Here is a 24,911-nt window from a genome sequence, read left to right on the forward strand (position 1 = left end):
TCTCTCAAAAGTTGTCACCCGACCTATCATGTCTTGCTTTTTATTTCTGGGGTCATATGAAATCGCTAGTTTATGACACCCCTGTTGACAATGCTGAGGAGCTGGTTGCAAGAATCGCAGTAGCTGCCGAAGAAATTCGAAATTCGCCTGGAGTATTCCAGAATGTTCGGATGTCCATGCGTCGGAGATGTGAGGCGTGCATTGTAGCCCGTGGAAGAAACTTCGAACACTTACTTTAATCCATGTACCTTTTGCTTCTTTTCATGTATTATTAAAACGATTTCTCACTTACGGTCTCTTTTCTTTATGGTGCTTCTGTGTACAACACCGCTTCAGGAAAGCATTTCCGACCCCACATTGCTATATGATTTCGAGTTGTCAGGATGTACCCTACCCCTCTTAGAAGTTCTGAAACGTTTAACTGAAACACCCTGTAGCTGTTGTGAATTATGGAAAAATTAAAGTTGCAGGTGGGAAATTAAAGTTGCAGCTATTAAAGTTTCATTTGAAACTTTAATAGCTTTGCAGAATAGCAACCCTTCTTCATTCTCAGCATCTTATGCAGCTCCACATCATGCATAACTTGACTTTGTCTGAGAGATGTAAGACCTCAAAGCAAGGTGATATTTGTTCATTTTTGAAGAATGCTGAAAGCAAGTTTGGCAGCACAACATCATCTACTGATGCAGATCCAAAACCATCTACAGACCCTCCTGATCCTGTTCCAGCTACATCAGCAGATCCTGACTATCCTCATGCGATGTCTACCCAGTAAACTCTAACCTACTGCAACATTTTTTAGTGTTTTTTTGTAAGTTACTGTATTCAAAAAGCGGTTTCTATAATAAAACTCAGTTTCTTTAGTAAAAATTGTCTATGTTTGTCTTAATTTTCTAAGTATTGGGCTTTGTATAATAATCAAGTATTTTTTTAATATTAACTCTCAAGTAACCAGAAACTACAGTTATTTGGCATCTACCAATCCCCATGAGTGGCGGTTAACTGGGAGTCTACTGTATTTATTTTGAAATAAAAAAAAAACATAACAAAAAGGCCGCTGTAGCCTAGTGGTCAGGCATGCGGGTGCATAAGTACATGTGCCTTGAGTGACCGGGATTCAAGCCCGTCACTGCTGAATACGGTGCTGTTTCTTGTATTCTCTCTATCTTGTGAACTCCTCTGACCATTTGGTCGTCCCGAAGTATAAACAGAAAATTTATTTTATTTTTATAGGAAAAGGCTTTCAATTAAAGGGCTTGTTGATAAGAAATTAATGAAACGAATTCAATCTAAAGAAAATCACTGGCGACAACTCTTGAAAAGAATCACTGTTATTGTTACACGGTTAACACAAAAAGTAAATGATAGATTTCAATCGGAATAGTTTTCCCTTGATAAGCATCTGTCGAATAATGCATAGCTAACATGATTTTTAAATTTTTAGCTCCATTAGCGATACGAAAATTACATTTTCCTGTCTGGCACCGTCATTTTTAATTAAAAAATTATCTTAAACCTATTTGTCGAGCTCTTTCCAAAGGTGTATAATAAGCTATAGGTTGTCTACAACATTTCTGTTCCCCTCACATTTACCCCCCCCCCATTTATCAGACAAATTTTTGTCAACAACAATCAATGTGGCGTTATATTGGCCCACATGATGCACAAACCCATGCACAATTTGAAGTCAATAGGTTGAGTGGTTCTAGAGATACAATGCTGTGACAGACAGACAGACAACCGAGTGACATTATAATGGTCCTTTGCTAGACTACGGACCCTAAAAACTGCAGAGGGTAAATTACAGCAATGCTTCCAACATGGCAGGAAAGTGTTCAGGATTATAGGCTACAATGAAACAGCAATGCAGCAGAATCTTGTCCTGAAGCAGTGCATTATTTTTATTTTATACAAATTTTATAAATTTTTTTTCTGCTTCTACAAGATAATGGAGTATGTTAGATCAATATTTAGGAGAAAATTGAGTTACATTAAAAAAAAAAATTAAGAAAAACAAAATGGTCAGCTTGTCATGAAAAAGAAGGTATAAAGAAATTCAGCAAGCTTTAATTAATTTATTGACCTGTGAAAGTGAAAAACCTATTTCCTCATTTAGAAAGTTCAAAACATTTGAGAAATAAGAAACTGCATTATTGACAATAATGTGGGACAGAATATTACAGAGATTTGAACAAGCAAATCTTTTTGGGACTCTAAAATAGATATATTTTAGGTAGTAATCTTATAAAAGCATTCAATGGATTTATTTTAGATAAAAGAAATTATTTTAAAACAGAAAATGAAGCAAAATTAAAATTTTTAAAGAGGAAATAAACTACAAAGATGAAAAAAAAAAAAAAGAGAATAAAAAATGCAAAGCTATGTATGATGATGCAAAATATCATGAAGTTACTTTATGTGGAAAAGAAATGTTTCTTGATAATACTGTAAATGTTATTTGTGATAAGCTTATTGATTAAATTAATAATAGAACCAATGTGTATTGTAACATACTAAATATATTTTTGAAAAATGAAATGAATGAAAATTAATTTAGTGTGAATATTGAAAAATTAATATACACTTACAAAAAAAGATACTGATGCCGATAAATTAAAGGTGAAGTTATGCAGGTTTTAAAACTTTCTAAGGCAGAAAATATTTTAAATATGAAAAATATGTATAATACTATACATATATTTCGTATTTGAGGCCTACCTTCTATAACATTGAAACTATTCTTAAAATATTTTTTTAAAATGGCCCATAGCAAATTTAGTAGAAAACGTTCATTTTTGTTATCAACAAGGATCAAGAATTATGTAAGGAATAATTTGATACAAAATAAAATGTCCAATTTATTCTTATTATTTATTGAAACAGAATTAATGAACTTGATAAATTATGATGATATAATTGACATATTCAGAAAGACAAAGGCAAGGAAAAAATGTTTTTAGTTTGATTGGTGGGCAATAATACCTTATTTGTGATTATTTTTTAAATATTATATTTTATGTGTGAGACTGATACCAGATTTTCTTTCTTTCTTTCTGTAATTATATTACTTATTATTAATATCATCGATTCTTGTGTGCAATTTTACCTCATTCGTGTTCTGAATGTCATTTAATTATTATTGTATTATTTCTATTATCTGTGATTTTTTTTTTTTTTTACCTTTGTGAATATATTATCTGATATAGGCATGGTGTACATGTATTGTTTTGTCAATTACGATTTTAAAAAGTATTTCTTATATTGATTTTTTTATAAGGTGATTTTGCACCTCAGGCCTTTGTAGGCTTTAGCCTACAAAAACAACTTTAGAAACAAACTATTCTGTTTTACATAATGATAATGTAAATAGAAAATTGGAGTGGACCGGCACATTAGAATTTCATATTATGAGATACTTTATATTTTACAGATGTTAACCCATGGGATGGTCACTGAGTCAGCTATAAAAGATTTCTGGACTGACTATATCATGGACAGAGAATAATTTGCTGGCTGATGTTAAATATATATTTTTTACTTATTCCTACAAAGTACAGTCAGTAAGTGGCACATTTACAAAATATTCTTGGGGGTAGGGGTGTACTCTCTCTCTCTCTCTCTCTCTCTCTCTCTCTCTCTCTCTCTCTCTCTCTCTCTCTCATTTTCACATATTTCATATGCATTGTTCTTGGGACCCAATTCATGAACAACAATATTAATTCCAACAAGTACAAAAGTACAAGTCCTACCTGAAGCTTTATCTCCACAAACCACACAGAGTTCACTGGATTTCCTATCTCCTCCATTTCTTAAACTAGGGTCCTCATCTCTCATTCTTGTTAACTGCTCAGCAGTCTGCCACTCTTTTACCTTGGTGGCCCAGTCTGAAATTTGTAGCCCTCCACCAGCACTACCACTTGAAAAAAGGAGGTCAGATGCCAAGTTGTGGGAAGCTGATTCTGAGCTAGCACCCAATTTCAGAGCATCAGTGAGGCTCACCTGAAATGTTAATTTTGTGAGGAAAAATGTAAACAGTGATTATAATTTACATATACAATAGAATATCTCTTTTAACAAAACTGATTGGAATAAAACATTTGTTAATTAAAAGAGAATTCAGATAAACAAAGACAGTTAAGTTTACTGGTTTATTAATACTACTAATTTACTAAGGTCTAACTAGATGGGGATGAATATAATAAGGATTGTTCCATAAAGAATGATCACAATTTTTTTTTCACAATATACTATTATTATTCACCCATATTCTGATGGTTCTTTTCAAAGCAGTCCTCATTTGATGAAATGCACTTACTCCAATGTTTATGCCACTCTTCAAAAACATGGCAGAATCCATTTTTTGACCTGCGTTTGGGAATCACTTCCGATGTCTATCAACTTCTGATGATTGGAAACATTTTTCCCTGCAGCTCCTCCTTTAAATTTGAAAGTAAAAAAAAAAAAATCCCAGGGTGCAAGGTCAGGGCTGTGGAGCGGATTAATTACATTAATGCTGGCTAAGTACTCGATGACAGTATGAACAATGTGAGGTCTCACATTGTTGTGATGCAGAAACCATCCACCTGTGTGCAATCGTGGGTGTTTGAGATGAATTTGATCCAGCAAAATTTACAGTACAGTTCTGTAACAGTTGTATGATGTGGCACAAGATTCTCTGAATATCAAAAAAAAAAAAAAAAAAAAAGAGATGATCATAACCTTTCCTGCAGAAGCCACAACTTTTGCTTTTTTCAGTGTTGGTGATGACGTAGACTTCCAAAAAGTCTTGTTGCTTACTCTCTGGGTTGAAATGAAACCATGTCTCACCCACTGTTATCACTTTGAACAGCACCTCACCAACTTCAGTAACCATCTGTTGCACCTCCATACAACCTTGTTGTTGCGCAGGTGTGAGCAGCTTTGGAGCCTAGCATACGCAAACACAGTGTCATATGCGAATGACCATGGAAAATACCACACGTGCTTCCTACTGATATTCGCAACATCTCTGCCAGTTGCCTTATTGTTATATGGCAATCTTCTCTCAATTACAGAAGCAGTGTTTATGGTTTCTGTGTCGAGAGAAGTGGTTGCAACTCCAAGACCGCTGATTTTTGTGATTGAATTTCGCCCATCTTTAAACATTCTAAACCACCTGTGAGCTGTGCTATATGGAAGAGTAGATTCACCATAAGTCTCTTTTAACACTTCATATGCTTCAGCTGATGATTTCTTGAGATAAACAGACAAACAAAATGAGAGCAGCACAGTATTCCTGATATTCATTGTTATGTAGGCAAAACTGAACAGGCTTAAACTTGACTAACCACCAAGGTCACACTGTGCAAATGAGTCAATTGCACAGTTGCTATGTGAAGCAACTTGATTTAGTCTAAAATTCTGCAGCCCAGAAATAGCAAGCAGCACGGTTGTTCACTAAAAATTATGATCGTTCATTACTGAAGGGTCCTCATATTAAATAATTTAGGAAAAGAAGTTCATATATCTAAATATCAAATGAGGATGTCTGGAAAGCAGCAAATTCAGCCTACAGGGCCATCTCATAATTTTGATCTTAAGTTTAGATAATACAATAGACTCTCGATTTTCCGGGATAGATGGTAAAAATAAAATCCCGAATAACCGATTTCCTGGTTAATCCAAAAATATCGAAAAATGTTCAGCAACATACCTAAAAAATATGGCAATGGATAAAAGATGAAAAAACTCAACTCGCATTACTCGCATGTCCAATACAGTGCTTGCATAGGTATAAAAACACCCCTATAGGTAATGATGTATGATGTATGCAGGCATCAGTCTGCAGATGGTGGTGCATAATATTTTTTTACAAGTTTTGTTTAAACTTAAAAAGTCTATTGATATCTTTAAACACTTTTTGTTTTTAACATAATATTTTCTATTTTAATTTTAAAAAAATAGGAGAGATCACTGAAAATCAATTCACTTAGAAAAATATGAAAGTATAGAAGATTGTTTTTTCCCTTTTGCAACTTTTTGACGAATGGCACTTCGAATATTTCTTAAAACCATTTTTTTCATCTTGCTGTTCCAGGTAGTCAAGAAGTGCTTCTAATATGGCTTAAAGCAACACTATGGCAAATTTTTTGTGACGATATCAATTCTTCTTTCTCTTCTTCAGGTTCACCATCATTATTTAGTGGTGGTGTAGTAGTCGTTACATGCTGTAAAATTTCATCATCATTTAGCACTTCATGGCCAGCTAAATCTTTGTCAGAATTAAGCCAATCATGAATTGATTGCTCTACAACATCCCTGTACCAAATTTCATAACATTTCTGGTATCAGATCTTAGCAGTTTTCTTCAAGTCCTAAGAATTCTTCATCATTTCCCAGTAAAATTTTATGCCAAGACCTCTTTAAGATTATGTTTCCATGTTGCTGAAACTTCATAAATCGCATCCAATACAGCCAGGTTTTTTCAAAATGTCAATAAATCACAATCATTTCCTTTCGCTACCTTGAGAGAAATTTGTGATAAATTGCTTTCATTTGTTGGATGACACCTTGATCCATAGGTTGTATTAAAGCTATCACAATGGGAGATAAATATTTGATGAAAATATTTCCCTCGTCTGATTTTAGAATTTCTTCATTAGGACACTTGGTGCATTGTCAGGACAGCTTTCTGTGGCAAGCCCAGTGTTGCCAGATATTGGCACACTGAAGGCACAAATTTAGTTCTAAACCAACTGGAAAATATCTCCCTGTCCATCCAGACTGACTTATTGTTGTAGTAAATCGACAGGTAAATTTGATACTGAAATACTCGAGAAAGCCTGTGGTTTTTTTGCTGTTCCAATTACGCAGTTTTAAAGAATGAGACCTGGCAGCATTTGCACCGCAAAGAACTGTCAATCTTTGCTTTTGCATTCTATGTCCTGGAGCTTTTATCTCTGTTTCGTAAGTCAAAGTTTTTTTTTTTTTTTTGGAAGACATTTCCAGTACAATCCCGTTTCATCGGCATTGTAAATTTGCTCCGGTGCAAGTTCATCGGTTTCAATAAATTTTTGAAAGGCTTCAAAATACTGCTGAATTCTTGTGTGGCCTGTGCATCACTGCTTAGTTTTTCACCTTGAATGAAAATGTGATGAATACCATGCCTCTGTTTAAACTGCATCAACCACCCAGAAGATGCATTAAAATCACCTTGCAGTTTTAATTCATAGAAAAAATATTTTGCTCTTTTTTGGCTAAACCACAACACCATTGCCTTGTCGAGGTCCTTGTATGTAGACAGTTTCATCATTTTTCTGTTAGTCATTAAACGCTATCATATGTGCCCACAAAATCTAATAGTTTCCCTTTATTTTTTACTGTGTCATGTATGGTTTGGTCACCAACATTTATAATGGTTCATTAAAGATTTAACGGATGCACAGTTTTCAAACTTTTTAATAATTTCTTCACGTTATTGTTCAATTTAAAGCACAACTCTTTTGTGTTTCCCATATTTTTGGGATTTCTAAACAAAAAAAAAAAATTCTACCGAATCACTCCTGACTTAAATAACAAAAGAAAATTTTTTCTTTTTGCAGTACTACAGAACATGGCAATCCACCTGATGCACTAAAACAAACTAAGCATTTGTTCTTTTTCTGTTGTTTATTTGAGCAGGAAGTGAAGAGTGGGGGGGGGTTCCAGGTTAACAGGCTCATCTCCCAATTAAGACTTATAACACCGCTTCTTGTCGCTTATTTACAACTCACAAAATATCTGTTTATACCTATTCCATTTATTACTTGAATTTTATGATTTCCAGTGGATTTTTTATTTTTTATTTATCTTTTCTTTTACTTTACTTTGGAGTCTTATTATTATTATTAGCCATATGGTGCAAGGAAGCCTGAGGCTTATGCTGCACCAGCCGAAAAAAAAAAAAAAAAAAATCCTGAATTACCCTACCCAGAGAGAGAGAGAGAGAGAGAGAGAGAGAGAGAGAGAGAGAGAGAGAGAGAGAGAGAGAGAGAGAGAGAGAGAGAGAGAGAGAGAGAGAGAACACGAGTCAGAAATAGAAGGGAATCACCAAGAAAGAGAAGAATGATGATATCCAGCTCAGGACCCTGGGTGTACCAAGCCCATACTCACCAGATGTGAGCCCCTGGGGTACTTTTTAAGTGTCCCAATTAATCCGATCCTGGTAAATCGAGAGTCTGGTGTAAATGAATGGTTTAGATTGGTTTTGGTTTTGTTTTTTCTCCCATCACCAGAAACAAGTTTTAGCACCACAGTGTATGTAGGGAGGCTTTCACCTCTGAAATTTGTTATGCTATCAACAGATAACTAAAATGGCATGGTCATCTCAATATAAATCTATATAGCATAAATATGAATTTAAAATAAGGGGAGTTTGGACTAACTTGGGCCACATGCTGGAGATATATGCAGGACAAAAAATGTATGACATTTTCCTCTAGCTCACATCAAAAGTGAAATAAATACATAAGTTTCAGGTGAAGTTAAGAGTACATTGGGAAAAAAATTGATTCCATACGAAACAATGAATGTAAAATACTTTTGATGTCCGTTTTGGGTTAAAAATAAGAAAATTTTTTTCCAAAATAAATAACTCCTTTATTAGATTCAAAATTAATGTAAGTTAACTGCACACTTACTGCTTGTACAGGTATGTTCGTGTCGGACAGCACCTGGGATTTCTCCCATCTCCGCTTACTGCTTGTACAATGGAGATGAAATTTAGTGGTACAAGGAACAAAAAACAGTAGTCATAGCTCCTGAGTGCACACAAAAAAAACAAACAAACAAAAAAAAAAAAACAGCAGGTAGGCAACTTGCTATAATATACAATTAATAAATTAACTAGAAGGCACTATGAAACTGTTATATCCATGGAAGCAACACTGAGATTGCCTGGAGAATATCAATGTGCATGGTGAGGGGAAATTTGTCATCATTCAATTCCCCTTCCCCCACAATGCGGTTGTGGGGGGGGGATAATGCAGTTGTACTGGGGTGGGGGGGTGATATCTAAAATGTAACTTCTTTTATTAATTTTTAACCATTCCACACAGGCTTCCTCCTCCATTTACATTGTCCCAATTTCAATTTTATACATCCATAATGAGTTACAACTAAACCCTCACTCATATGGTCCTTCTCTCACTTATACATAACACAAAACATCCTACCAAGTTACTATAATAATTAATGATAAACACCAGCCAGGAAATTAAACTAAAAATTTACTATAAAATAAAATAAAATAAAATAAAATAATATACAGTGAAATGTGATGAAAATAAAATAAAATACAATGATTAAATTACAGTTACAATATAGTTAAAATATAGTTAAAAGCGGTAAAATTATCTAAAATAAACTGGGTTAAAAGCGATAAAACAATAAACCTGGAGTTTTCGGAGACTGCCGTCTCCTTCTTCAACAGCATACTACTAGTGCTAAGACACATCCTTAAGTAGCAGGTCCATGGCACTCATGCACGTAGTCATCAGACACATGATCTACATTCTCCATGCGCGTATCGGAAACGGAAGTGGCTCGGGAGCATGTCAAACAGAACCGGTCATCCCCTCTGAGGACAACTGCCTCAAACAGGGGGTGTAAATGGATCCCCCTGTCCCTATTAATAGTATTGTGACTGGATGAACCGATTCGCAAGCTCTCGAGCCACTTGCGTTCCCAAAATCCATGGGTGCGGTCAGTAATGACTGTGTCTTCAGGGGAGATCCGATGCTTTGGACCCAGGCTCAATAATTCCTCCTGTTCTCTAGTGAGAACATAAAAAAACACTAGAGAACAGGAGGAAGTATTGAGCCTGGGTCCAAAGTTTGCTTTAGTTCCTGCCAGACCTCCCATTGCAGAGATAGCTATGGGAGTGGAAAAAGCCACCAACAAGCTACCTGTTACCCAAGCTGATGAGATACGGGTTAGGGTTGCAGCTATTTTGAGTCAGACCAGGACAGCACATTCTAATCTCAGTCATAAACATGAAAGAGCATTAAGACAACTTAGAAAAGATGAGGATATCATAATGTTACCTGCCGACAAAGGCAGATCCACAGTGGTACTGAATAAGGATGATTATTGTGCAAAAGCTCTGGATCTTTTACAGGATAGCAACATATATAAAGTTACCCATCGAAATCTGTTAGCTGGTTTGGAGAGACAAGTCAACAACATCATACAGGGATGGCATAAGGCTGGTAAAATAACCAAAGAAGTTTATTGGTCTCTTCATGCCTCAGGTTGTCGATTACCCCGGTTTTATGGCCTCCCAAAGACGCATAAGGTGGGCATTCCGTTGAGACCTATAGTATCATTTGTGGGTAGTCCCACTTATGCTTTATCTGGATTTTTAGCTGGAGTCATCTCTCCTATAGTGGGACGCTATAGTTTAGTAATCAGGAATAGCAAGGAATTTGTGAACTTTATAAGAAGCCAATCTATAGGTGAAGACAAACTCATGATTTCGTTTGACGTGGTATCCTTGTTCACATGTATCCCCATTGAACATGGGGTGCATTGTGTAAGATTGGTGTAAGATGATTGCTTTAGTGCTAGATCTTCACTAAGCATTGATGATATTTGTAAAGGTGTTGAATTTTGCCTCGCAAGCACTACCATGGTGTTTCAAAGAGTTATGTATAAGCAGGTCCATGGCACGGCCATGGGTTCCCCCATTGGTGCCATTGTGGCCAATTTGGCAATGGAGGAACTGGAAACTAGGGTTTTTCATCAGTTGGATTTCCCCATGCGCGAGTGGAGGAGATATGTGGACGATAACTTCACCATTTTAAAAAAGGGAAAGGAAGATGAGGTGCTCAATTTACTCAACAGCTTTTCCACATTTCTACAATTTACCTCGGAGGTGGAAGAAGCTGGGTCCCTCCCGTTTCTGGATGTCTTGGTTAGCAGAGATGGATCTAGATTAAAAACAACGATCTATAGAAAGCCTATGTGCTGTGGCGAATTTGTGCATTATAGCTCAGCACAGGCTTATCATCGTAAGAACAGTGTAGCCAGGGCATTGTTGAATAGGGTGGGGACCCACTGTAGTACCCCTGAAGAAAAGGAAATGGAAATTTGCAGAGTCACGGCAGACCTCAGGAAATGTGGATACCCCCAGAGGGTCTTGGACAGATATATTCAGAACGCATTGTACGGGCATTGCGGGAGTGCCAGACTCGCTCTGTGCAACTTCCGGGTCGGAGGTTGCACACAGTGATATCCCATGTTAAAGATCCCGTAGCCCAGGACCATACTAGCAATGTGGTCTACGAGATTAAGTGCCCGGATTGTGAGGAGTGTTATGTGGGGGAAACGGGACGACGTTTAAAGGACCGTCTGGGGGAACACACGACCGCTATCAAGACTACTAACTATGCGAGGTCTGCTGTGGCAGAGCATTTCTGGGAAAAGCAGCATCGGATCTTCCCTGAAGATGCGGTCATTACTGACCGCACCCATGGATTTTGGGAACGCAAGTGGCTCGAGAGCTTGAGAATCGGTTCATCCAGTCACAATACTATTAATAGGGACAGGGGGATCCGTTTACACCACCTGTTTGAGGAAGTTGTCCTCAGAAGGGATGAGTGGTTCTGTTTGACACGCTCCCGAGCCACTTCCGTTTCCGATACGCGCATGGAGAATGTAGATCATGTGTCTGATGACTACGTGCATGAGTGCCATGGACCTGCTACTTAAGGATGTGTCTTAGCACTAGTAGTATGCTGTTGAAGAAGGAGACGGCAGTCTCCGAAAGCTCCAGGTTTATTGTTTTATCGCTTTTAACCCAGTTTATTTTAGATAATTTTACTGCTTTTAACTATATTTTAACTATATTGTAACTATAATTTAACCATTGTATTTTATTTTATTTTCATCACATTTCACTGTATATTATTTTATTTTATAGTAAATTTTCAGTTTAATTTCTTGGCTGGTGTTTATCATTAATTACTATAGTATGGAAATTCCCAGCCCCCTAGGCCTGTTTGAAGATATCCTACCAAGTTCACTCACAAACGTTATCAAGATGTATAGTACAAAACAAACCTTCAATGCAGGCAAAATTTATTTTGGAAATAAATACTTTATTCTCTTAACCAGACAGAAAAGACTATGCCAGTATATAAGAAATCTAAATATAAGTCATTTAACTCTCTTTTTTAGGAGTGAATGCTGCAAGAGATTTTAAACTTACGTCAATGCTCGGGTTAATCTATTCACTTCATTTAAGGGCTAGAGTAAAAGTTTCTTGCTCTTCAGAAAGCAAATAAAGCCTGGATCACAAAGACAGTTTTTCAAGAACAGTTTGTGGAATCTTTTGATGAGTTGTTAAATAAAGATTGCAACAAAAAAAAAAAAACTTTGCAGAAAAAGTGTTACTAGTCTTTGATTATGCTCCAGACATCACATTCTGAAAGTTCTGAAGCAAAATTAAGGGCTGTTTTCATGCCAGCAAGTACAAGTGCATTGATATACTTACAGATTAGGCTATAATAAAAAATTTCAACCACTATTGCCATTTGCAAACATTTTCTTCTCCCTCAGCAAAACTGAGGGAGAAGAGGCTCCAACCCTTAAACAATTTTATGAAATTCAATATCCTTAAAGCCATAAATAAACACCACTGAAGATTCTTTCAACTGTATGAATGGTTGGTCAGAATTTTTTAACTTAAGAGGAAAAAATCTGCTGAGCAGATCTAAGAGGCTTGTTTGTTTGTTATTTGGTTTTTAGGAGCATTAGCAACTAAGGCCATATTGCTCTGGGAATATGCAGTGGTCATTCCCTGACCTTTCCGCATCCTCCGTATTTGGTGGTGACAGGCTTGAACCCCGGTCAAATCAAGAAGTGTGTGTGTGCCACGCACTGCTGCTCCTTCCCACCTGGCTATGGAGGCACCAATCTAAGAGGCAAGTTATGAAACTAAAGCATTTGGAATATGCAAAATTGGTGAAAGATATTATTATTAGCAGTGTAGTAGTGGCATATGATGCAAGAAAGCAAGCTTATCAGCAGGGGGGGAAATCCCACATCACCTGTTCACCCCCCTCCAATAATGTGTCTAGATCTTTCCTAAATTTATACAAACTACTTCTGCAACAATAGGTGAAAGTTTATTCCAACAATCAACCACCTGCTGGCTGAAGGCAATCCTCTGCACAATCTAGCCTGCAACCACCATTCATCTTTGATTTGAATTTGAGCCCTCATGGGTGTAGTCTGAGCAAGAAGAGGAATGCCATCAGAATTGATATTACTCAATCCATTCAAAGATTTAAACACCTCAAATAAGATCATATCACATGTTCCTAGTCTCCAGATGCTACAATTTGCAGAACTAAAGTCTTTCTTACTAAGATCATCCTTTAGTTCTCTTCACAAATCTTGTTGCCATTCTCTGCACCATTCCAGCAGATCTACATCTTTCCTAAAATTAGGCCTCCAGACCTGCATACAATACACAAGATCAGGCCTAACCATTGCTTGTACAATGGGATAATCACCTCTTTATCTTTGCTAGCAAAGTTTCTGTATATCACTGGCAACACCCCATGAGCTGTTCTGGCAGCATATCTGCATTGCTTAGAGAATTTCATATCTGACTGCACTATTACCCCCCCCCCCCGGGTCTTTTTTCATTTTCCACTACCCTGGGTGTAGTATCACACAGTTGGCACATTAATCTGGGATTACCACTATCGAATGTTGTACTGTACATTTGACATGTTAAATTTCAACTGCCATTTCTCAGCTCATCTGCCTAATTATTTTAGACCTTGTTGTAGTAGCTTATCCTAATTACTGTCAATAACTGCCCTGCCAACCTTTGTATCATGTGCAAACATAGATATTAAGCATGATATACCTTCATCTATATCATTAATAAATATAGAAAACAATAATAGGCCCAGCACTGAACCTTGGGGGGAGGGGAGCTCAACTAATAACATTAGTCCATGAAAAGCAGTCTATTAATAACCATTCTCTGTCTTATCCCACTCAACCATCCTTTTATCCAGAGCAGTAATTTGCCTTTGATGTTGTTGTTGTTATTTGGTTTTTAGGAGCATTAGCAACTAAGGCCATATTGCTCCGGGTTTATGCGGTGTTCATTCTCTGACCTTTCCGCATCCTCCGTATTTGGTGGTGATGGGGTTGAACCCCAGTCTAATCAAGAAGCGTGTGCTACGCACTGCTGCTCCTTCCCACCTGGCTACGGAGGCGCCCCTTTGATGTCAAACTGCTCCAATTTGTACAGCAGTCTTTTATGAGCTATCCCGAAATCCAAGTATAAGATATTGAAATTTTTTTTTGCATCCAGTTCCTTTGTTATTCTATAGTTGTCCAGTGAGGTTGGTCAGACAAGATCACCCTTAATAAATCCATGTTCTGACTGCAGTATAACTGCATTCCTATCTAGAGGTCCTGCATTACTTCTTACAATGAGTCCATTATTTTCTCTGGAACAGAAGTTAAGCTAATAGGTCTATAATTACTCATATCACTATTTTATCCCCCCCCCCTTTTGTGAATTGGGTGTACATTTCCACATCCCCAGGGACCTCCCCTGAATCCAAAAATACTCTCATAATTATGGCTATGGATTTGCTCACCTCTTCTGATGCCTCCCTTTTAGATCCCATTCACTCCAGGCATCTTTTTTATGTTAAGCTCGAACAGTTTCTCTTCCACCCTCCTCTCAATTAGCAAAGAACATTTAGTTTCGTGTTAGATTTTGATAACCTTCTGGCATTCCCCTCCTTAAAGAACTCCTCATGCGTGAATGTAGATGCAATGCACCTATTCTTCTTTTTCTCTGGGGCCTTTCCAGCAACCCTAGGGATTGCCAGGGACTTATGATTCTCTAGGGATTTATGATTCTCCAGGGACTTATGATTCTCTAGGGACTTATGATTCTCTAGGGATTCCCTAGAGACTTATGCGAACCGACTGTCCGACCCACCTCCACGTGGTAAACAACAGGCAATTGTGGAACTTGTCTTCCATGGTTCAATGGCAAAGATGCCAGATGAAAAAATTCACCAACACTGCACTATGCAAACTAAACTATAATCCACACTTTTTTCCTTTACAGGATTTGTTTTACAGATTGTGTAAAAGCAAAAAGTGTGGATCTGTTTTACAGATCCACAAACCACAGAAATAAATTTTCGAAATAAATTTCCTACTAAAGGAATAGAGGACTTTTCCTGGGTTCGGACTGACATGGGTTGTGATGCCTTTTTTTTAACTATCAAAACTGCATTCTGCAAAAAGATGGAAAAACCACTACTGTATGCTGGGGGGAGGGCCTCAATCACTAGATAAATTTTAACCCCATGTTTTTCAGCTGCACAGACCCTCAAAGAAGTACAAAACAGCACAAATGGGTACACCGTGAGAGTGAACAAATGAAGATAAGAATTCATTTCAATAATTTTTAAAGCTTATTCACATAAGCAAACACTTGAAAGTAAGCCTAGAAAAAGACAGTGAGAATATTTTCATTGAATATTTTTTAACTTTTCAAACATGAGCAAAGTAAGCCACAAACTTGTCTTTAAATAAAGTATACCTAAATGACGATTTACATGCATGTTTTATTGTACAAAGAAAGGCTGAAAATCAATTGAGAGATCAGTGCCTTTTGAAGAATGAAAAGTCACCAATCTCTCAAATTGTAAAGTTATCACGATGACGCTATTTATTAGTAGTGCACCCTATGCCACACTACTAATAAATAACATCTCTGAAAAGACAAGATCCTAATAAGTGCACCAACTCCATTTCAATATTCCTCATCTTATAAGTTAAACCATCACTAGGTTGTCAGGTGTTGCTTCAGGAGCCTAGACCCCCACTGATGTGGTAAAAGTGAGCAACAGAATGCTGCTGGGAGGATGACACCTCACACTAACATGTAGTTATACTAGTAATGGGCATAATTCAGTTAGTTGAAATTATCGATTATAACATTATCATAATAATTTATATGCAAATTAGATTAAATCATTACAAAATCAACAAAGGGAGGGGGGGGGAAGAGTGGAATTCAACCAAAACTAAAAGTAAACCGTTGTTACTACTAAGTCAATAGTTCAGTTCCGTCAGTTCAGAGAAAGAGAGATCCAGGATTTCCACCAGTCACTATATTGCTTTTCATTTCGTATTACATATTACGAAATTATGCCTATCATACTACATTAGGGAGGTGCTATTTATTAGTGGTGCAGCATAAAGCAACTCATCATCATAGCTTTACAATTTAAGAAAGTAATACTTTTTTTTTGTCAGAATGCTTATGCCATAAAAACATATAGCTACTGAACATTTTTAATATTCTAGTGATATAAATATTATATTTTAAAGGAATTACAGACAGAATAGACAAAACTGCCTATACTACCTGCAAGTCCTATTCACTTCAATTCAATAATTCAAAGCCAATAACTATTTAAAACAGGGTAAAATAAAAATATGGTGTAAGTCCTGCGAGTCCTTTAAAATCCAATAACTATTCATTTCATTTTACCCTGTTTTAAGTAGTTAAAACGGGTAAAATGAAAATATGGTCTGATTTGGATTTTCACTGATGAATTATGTATTTTCAGCATTGTGGGTATGGAAAAATATCTTTGTATGTCTTTTCAAAATGTTTGGCTTAATGTTCAGCATCTATGGAACCAACAGAACAGAAATTGAGGAAATGCCTGTACTCCACAGCTTGATAACCATTTAGAATTAAACAAGTTTATTTAATTTTTTAAAATTACTTTTGACCTAGGATACATCCCAGAATTTCTCTGAATGTACTTTCAAAACACCTTGATTCCAAAAGATCTGGTTAAATATGGGGAGCAAGCACCTATTCAATAAAAAGTTTAAAAAATAAATAATAAGAACGTAGGTCAGAAATGTTTCCTTCCTGAGTTATAGCCATTGTTACTCTTGGTTGTGATCCTGAAAAGCACTACGCAGAGGCGGATTTAACGGCGGGCGCACCGGGCGCGCGCCCTGGGCCCCGACTTCTGAAGAGCCCACGCAAAACCCCAACAAATTAGTTGAACATATTAGTTCAAAACTTTGTGATTATTATTATGCTATTATTAATTATATTATACATATATTATATTCAAATTTTATTGGAAATAAAACATTAATAGTACATAATATTTTTTAGTTATTTAAAAAAATAGTTAACATGTATTTTTATTTTCCCTGTCTCTCTTTTTTTTAAGGGGCCCAATATTTTCTTCTGCGCCCGGGGCCTCAACCGACCTTAATCCGCTCCTGGCACTACGGTAAATTTACGGAAGGTTCAGTGGCTTCTGCATCATATAAAGTGTTCAAAAATAGCCATAGGCAGTGATAAAGGCATCAACAGGTCTTTGCACTGACTAATGAACATGCTCAAAATTACCAGGGATGTACCAGATTGTGTGAGAGCTAGCCATAAATATACTTGAAGGCTTATTTCTTTGTTGCTAACTGGAAGTGAATAAGCTAGAGCAGGGGATATACTTGAAGGCTTTTTTCTTTGTTGCTAATTGGAAGTGAATAAGCCAGAGCTTTGTATCATCTGCAAACATAGATATTAAGCCTGATATACCTTCATCTATATCATTAATAAATATAGAAAACAATAATAGGCCCAGCACTGAACCCTGGGGGGGGAGCTCAACTAATAATATTAGTCCATGAAAAGCAGTCTATTAATAACCACCTGCACAACCCCCCCCCCGACCTGGGGGTGGTTGTGCAGGCAGATATGAAGTTCTCTGAGCAGTGCAGACAGGCTGCAAGAGTAGCTCATGGTGTACTGTCAATGATATACAGGAATTTTTTTTAGCAGGGATAAGGAGGTAATTATTCCCTTGTATAAGGCAATGGTCAGGCCACACCTAGAGCTGTATACAGGTCTGGAGGCCTCATTTCAAGAAGGATGTAGAGCTGCTGGAACGAGTACAGAGAAGGGCAACAAGATTAGTGAATGGAACAAAGGGGGTGCTCTTATGAAGAAAGGCTTAAGTTTTGCAAATTACAGTGTCTGGAGACTAGGCACCAACAAGGTGATCTGATAGAGGTGTATAAAGCCTTGAATGGTTTGAACATGCTCAATGCTGATGGGATTCTTCCTCTTGCTCAAAATAATCACCTGAGAGGGCATAAATTCAAATTGAGGAAAGACAGATGTAGGATAGACGTGAGGAAATTTGCCTTTAGCCAGCGGGTGGTTGGTGGAACAGACTTCCATCCCTTGATGTGGAAGTTGATAGCCTAAATAAGTTTAAGGCTCAGCTGGACAGGTATTTCGAACGAACAGAGGGGTGAAGTGGAAGTGGTTATTTTTTATTTTTTTATTTTTTTTTGGCTGATGATGCATAAGCTTGCTTTCTTGCATCAAATGCCTCTACTAATGCTAATGCTAATAACCATTCTCTGTCTTATCCCACTCAACCATCCTTTTATCCAGAGCAGTAATTTGCCTTTGATGTTGTTATTTGGTTTTTAGGAGCATTAGCAACTAAGGCCATAATGCTCCAGGTTTATGCGGTGGTCATTCCCTGACCTTTCCGCATCCTCTGTATTTGGTAAAAAAGTGTGGTTTATAGTTGAAAACATGTAAAACAATTGGATAATCATTCTACTGTTGGCATTCGTGGCGAGCAGATGTGCCTATTACAGCTCTTCATAGTGACATTAAAGAAGCATAGATAAGAGGGAATTAAAGTAGGATTAGTGATGTAGAGCAGGATTTAAAAGGTTTTTTAGCATAGTAAAGATTATTTTAATAGGTACCCCCATCCGTAAGTGATTTATTTTTTATATTATAAATATAATTTTTTGAAAGTTTATTTTATAAATAATTAGTAAATTTCATAATGGTTATTATAAGATCTGCCTTGAACACTTCGTCAGAGGGTACCACGACTCATACAGAAATAGCCGATGGCGATTTCTGGGTGAGCCACGATTTTATCCTTTGCAGAACCTGTGGCATGTATTCCAAGGTGAAAACTAGTGGATAATCCTAGCTCACTTGGAGATTCTTTTCTTTGTCGCCGTTGTAAGGAGTGCACTGATCTTAAGTTACAATTTGGTGCATTGCTAGAATAATTTGAGTCACTGAAAAAACGGGTGCTTGCCCTAGAGAATAATGTAACTGGGAGGTCGTCAGAGATTCAACACTCCAGCAACCTACTAAGTGATGCACTCCTGATTCAGGCCCAAGAACAGAATAACCAAGTGCAAACTACTCTGGTTCAAAAGGACTTAGTTCTATTAGGAGACTCCATTGCCAGGGAAATGGGAAATTTTTTTGTAATAAGGATAGGTGGACTAGAACCAGGGTATGTCTGCCGGAAGCAACTATTAATGATGTAACCAACAAACTATCAGATTTTAATGGGGGAAAAGAAAATATTATAATTCATGTGAGGACTAATGACATTAAACATACATGATCTGATGATTTGCTAGACAAATATAGGACCATGCTGAAGAAATGTCGTGAGTTAGGTTACAATGTCTATGTGTTCTGTAATTCTGCCCAGGCACGATAGGAGGGATTATATGCTGAAAGCCTTGTGGATTAACTCAAGACTTGAAGGACTCAAGGCTTTTGGGGAGAAATTTCTATCAGCTTGGCCCACACTTGTAGGCAGAAGGAATCTGTTTTGTAGAGATGGGATACATTTAAACAAAGGTGGTGCAAAAGTTTTTGCCAGTATTATTGAGGATATCTTAGGGAACTGGTAGTTTGGGGGGGGGACAAGGGTAATGTAGATATGCATTTATCTGATAGTATTGATTAAATTAACGCTTGTACATGCCTCAAGAGTATTTGTTTGTTACTGTAACAGAACACAGTAGCAAGATGTTCTGAGGGCAAAAGCATTACATATGAGCAGGTAGCAAATGCCAGGGAAGCGAGCTTAAATAACTTTAAGGAGTGTATCGGGGTAGTTAACTATACAAGAACACTAAGTCTTAATTGTTTATACAGTAATGTCAGAAGTGTCATCAAAAAAATGAGTGAATTCAAACGGCTGGTTAGGGCAAGTAACGCTGACATAATAGGGCTTACAGAAACGTGGTGCCACTCAGAGATAAGGGTTGTTGTTATGAAATTTAACGACATATATGCTGCCAGGCCATATGGTGTCTTTCCAATGATTAATAGGAAATATTGGAGATAAGGGATGATGAGTTTCAGTACAGTATGTATAATGTATTTAAAAAGGACAGGGAAGATAGAAGAGTCATACTTCTTATCAAAAGTAGCCTGAGCCGCGACAAAAGCTTTCCTGGATTCAGACATTTCGCATGTTAGTATAGAATCTGTATAGTGTGAAATAGTTGGAAGCAAAGGTATAATGAGAGTGGGAGTTATCTACAGGCCAGGTGATTGTGAAGATTATGATGAGAGCCTTTACATGCAAATGGAATGGGCAAGTAAGCATGAATGTCATTATGGTGATTTCAATTTCCTCTAATTGACTGGAGCAAATGGGAAGGAAACTCCACATGGGGGAGAAAATTTTTAAATCAAATAGATGATTGTTATTTGTATCAACATGTCAGGGCAAGTACTAGAGAAAAGAATATTCTAGACCTCATCATCACCCATGAACCAGATGACATAACAGAGCTAACAGTACAGGAACCAGTAGCAGGAAGTGATCACGGAGTTCTACGGTGGACAATGAAGAGAAGAGGTAGCAGTGGTTAAAGGCAGAGAAATGGGTTATAATTTCAGGAAAGGAAATTCCGATGCCTTAAGGTGCTACATGGCCTCTGTTAACTGGGTAAATATCTCAGAGAGAGCGAAAACAATTGAATTATGGTATACCTTTAAATCATTAATCACAGAAGCCTTGAATGCTTATCTATCTATACATTAAAAAAGTTTTCCTCCTAGTGATATTTATTCAGCCAGTGGGAGAAGAGGGTGAGGCAATTACATCACTACAAATGCAATTAATTATTGACAACTGCCTTCATAACGTTCACCAACCTTGTGCACATGATTCACTGTCTAACATTTGATGTTCCATTGTAACATTTTTTGTATGTTAATGAATATCCTATATATACAGGAATTTTTCCTATATACAGGAATTTTTCCAGCAGGGATAAGGAGGTGATTATTCCATTTTATAAGGCAATGGTCAGGCCACACCTAGAGTACTGTATACAGGTCTGGAGGCCTCATTTCAAGAAGGATGTAGAGCTGCTGGAACGAGTACAGAGAAGGGCAACAAGATTAGTGAATGGTACAAAGGGGTGCTCTTACGAAGAAAGGCTTAAGTTTTGCAAATTACAGTGTCTGGAGACTAGGCACCAGCGAGGTGATCTGATAGAGGTGTATAAAGCCTTGAATGGTTTAAGCATGCTCAATGCTGATGGGATTCTTCCTCTAGCTCAGAAAAATCACCTGAGAGGGCATAAATTCAAATTGAGGAAAGACAGATGTAGGATAGACGTGCGGAAATTTGCCTTTAGCCAGCGGGTGGTTGGTTGGTGGAACAGACTTCCATCCCTTGTGGTGGAGGTTGATAGCCTAAATAAGTTTAAGGCTCAGCTGGACAGGTATTTTGAACGAACAGAGGGGTGAAGTGGAAGTGGGTTTTTTTTTTTTTTTGGCTGATGCTGCATAAGCTTGCTTTCTTGCATCAAATGCCTCTACTAATGCTAATGCTAATATGTAAATACAGTAATTTAGTATTTTGTAAATATTTTAACCAGCAAGTTATAAATTACTGGAATAAATTATTAATAAGTTTTCCCCAGACTGCAAGCCTCTACCGCATGGGTGGTAGAGGCTGACAGTCTAGGGAAATTCAAAGGTCAGCTGGATTTACCTAAGGGAGGAGGGGAAATACATAGGTTGTCCATTTCCTTTCTTCTTATTAATTTTTATTATTTTTTTTTAATTATCTTCCTTATTATTATTATTATTATTATTTGTTTTTATTCTTATTTTATTTTATTATTATTTCTTTTTGGCTGGTGCACCAGTAAGCCATAGGCTTCCTTGCACTATATGGCCATTACTAATACTAAGTTTAAAATAAATATAATATTTTATTTTATTATTATTTTTTTAATGAAAACCACAAACATGAGAGGTATCAGAACCTACAGTACTTATTACTGTGGTTGGGTTGGAGGTTGAGAAGATGAAAGAAGATATTTGTTGACATTAGACTTGAACTTCTGTAGACTAATTTTCAGGAAATATGTATGAAGGAAGGTTGTTCCAGAAAACGGCAGTTGAATGAATAAACGAGGAAGATGAAAAGTTGGTTCTGTGAGTTTGAAGTTGGACAGTAAATGGATGCTGGCTGGTGGTGGCACGTGTTCGGATTGTTTTGAAAGAGAGAGAGAGCGGGAATTATAGAAGCCAATTCAGAAGAACAGTGCCCATGGAAGTATCTGTAGAAAAGGCAAGCAGCAGAAACAGTATGTCTATGAGACAGAAAGTGGAGAAACTCTGTTAAAGAAGAGTCATTAATTAACCTAACTGCCCTCTTCTGAATGGAATCTAGAAGCCTGAGAGAGGTTTTGGGGGCACCGTCCCAGATGTGGGAACAATATTCCATGGTAGGGTGGATTTGCGATTTGTACAGAGTGAACAGCTGTTTGGAAGAAAAGTAACGCCGAGAGTGAAAGAGAAAACAAAGTTATTTAGATGCAGAAGGAGCAATATTTGTAATGTGCTTGTGCCAAGAGAGATTAGAAGTCAGGGTAATCCCCAAAAGAGATATATCATTTTGCCTAGAAATCGGAGTTGTTGTTATTTGGTTTTTATAAGCATTAGCAACTAAGGCCATATTGCTCCAGGATATGCGGTGGTCATTCCCTGACCTTTCCGCATCCTCCGTATTTGGTGACGGGCTCGAACCCCGGTCTAATCAAGAAGCGTGTGCTACGCACTGCTGCTGCTCCTTCCCAACTGGCTACGGAGGTGCCTAGAAAAGAAAAAGAAATCAGAGTATCACCAAAGATAAGTATAGGAGCAGAAGAATCCTTTTTGCGAGATATAAGACAAGACTGAGTTTTAGAAGGATTGAAATCAACTAAGTTGTCTTTGCCCCACTGGAGAATTACCTGGAGATCGGCATTTAAGGAATTGGTAGCGGATATTCGAGAATTTGAAGCTGATTGAGCAGGGCAAGGTTTCTCAAAATGGAAAGTGGAATGCAATGTGCTACAATCGGCAAAACTATGGATAGGATTTCCAGTCAATGGAAGAAAGTCATTAATATACAAGAGGAAGCCGACCGGGCTAGCCGAGTGGGTAAAGTACCTGCCCGGCAACCCAAAGGTCGCGGGTTCGATTCCCGCCTCGGGCTTGGATCAAAGTACTGCAAAAAACCTTGGGAGGTGCAATATGGCCACAGAAGCCGATGCGCCAACAACTACCAAATAAAAAAAAAAAAAAAAAAACAAGAGGAAAAGAGTGAGGGGAAGAACTGAACCTTGGGGGACACCAGCATTAGTGGAGAAATTAGAAGACAGAGAACCATCTACCATCACCCTCGGTAAGCGATCCGAGAGAAAACTGGATAATGAATTACAAAAAAACAGTTGGCAAACCATAAGATGGAAGCTTGTATAGAAGATCGTTATGCCAAACAAGATCGAAAGCCTTTGAGATGTCAAGAGCAACTGCTTGTGTTTCACCAAACCTTTCCATTGAATTTGTCCATAAATGGGTAACATAAGCCAAAATATCACCAGTGGGTCGACACTGATGGAATCCATACTGGCGATCGTTGATCAGACGGAACGTTTCTAGGTAGTTTAAGAGTTGGCGGTTAATTGATTTCTCCATTACTTTAGAAGGAGGTGAAGTAATTGCAATGGGACGATAATTGGATGGGAGGGACTTGTCACCCTTTTTAGGAACTGGCTGGATATGAGCAAATTTCCAAGCAGAAGGAAAAACACCTTTGGAATAAGAAAGTGAAAAAAGACGGCAAAGAACAGAGTAAGTTCAAGAGCACAGGTTTTGAGAACAAGTGGACCATCAGTACCTGGAGCTTTCTTAGCAACAAGATTAGTCACTGACATCCTTTAGACGGAAGACCACAGGAGGCATTGAATGGAATGGTGGGAGGTGTTTTACCAAGAACATCAATACATGAGTTGGAAGAAAAATGGAATGCTAGCAGGTCAGCTTTATCCTTGGCTGAAGTGACAACAGAACCATCTGGTTTTGACAGAGGTGGGAGCAGAGATGACCAAAAGTTGCGGCCACTAGCTTTGGCAAGAGACCAGAATGTGTGCTACCATTAGGGCAAGAAGCAAGTTTTCTACTCGTAGCTTGTTCAAAATCTAGTTTGGACTGATTAATAACTGCTTTACAATTGTTGCGAGCTTTGGTGTAGGCAAAAAATGAAACTGAAGAATTGGAAACAAGCCAATTACGATATGCAACGTTCTTCTCTTGAACAGCCTTAGCACATTGTTTCTTCAAAACGTTTTCGTTATTATTTACAAAGCATTTCCTAAATCAATTATCTTTTATAACACCACATATTTCATAATATGAGTACTAATAACCTTGCGTACCATAATTTAATTGCAGGCCTAATTACACTTTGCTTTGTATAAACTGGGTATTTCATGTATGTTTGATTATCCAAATTATTTGATTAACTGAACCAACTTTGGTCCAAATTAGTTCAGACAATCGACATTCTACTGTATTGTTATTTTTCTCATGCATGTTTTACTTGACAAAAGCATAAACAAAATAAAAATAATAAAAAAGAAAGAAATAAAAGACATTATTTCAAAGATGCTTTAATAAATGTATTAAAATAAAATCCTTCATAACAAAAATGTGGCTTTTAGCTTACAGAACAAAT

The 24,911-nt window shown here is 37.3% G+C and overlaps 1 protein-coding gene across 4 annotated transcripts in view; it reads right to left on the minus strand.

The window, feature by feature from the left end:
• Window positions 1–24,911, minus strand: part of LOC150091209 (nuclear receptor subfamily 2 group C member 2-like) — a 595,426-nt gene that overhangs the window by 302,117 nt on the left and 268,398 nt on the right. For all 4 annotated transcript variants that reach the window (XM_090374734.1, XM_090374740.1, XM_090374722.1 and 1 more), the window contains one exon: window positions 3,750–3,999. In XM_090374734.1, coding sequence (XP_090230860.1) covers window positions 3,750–3,999 — 250 coding nt within the window. The remainder of the gene's footprint in view (window positions 1–3,749; window positions 4,000–24,911) is intronic.

This window comes from Mastigoproctus giganteus, chromosome 1 (genome assembly GCF_048544385.1).
Source record: "Mastigoproctus giganteus isolate SK-2022 chromosome 1, ASM4854438v1, whole genome shotgun sequence".
Lineage (NCBI taxonomy): Eukaryota > Metazoa > Arthropoda > Arachnida > Uropygi > Thelyphonidae > Mastigoproctus > Mastigoproctus giganteus.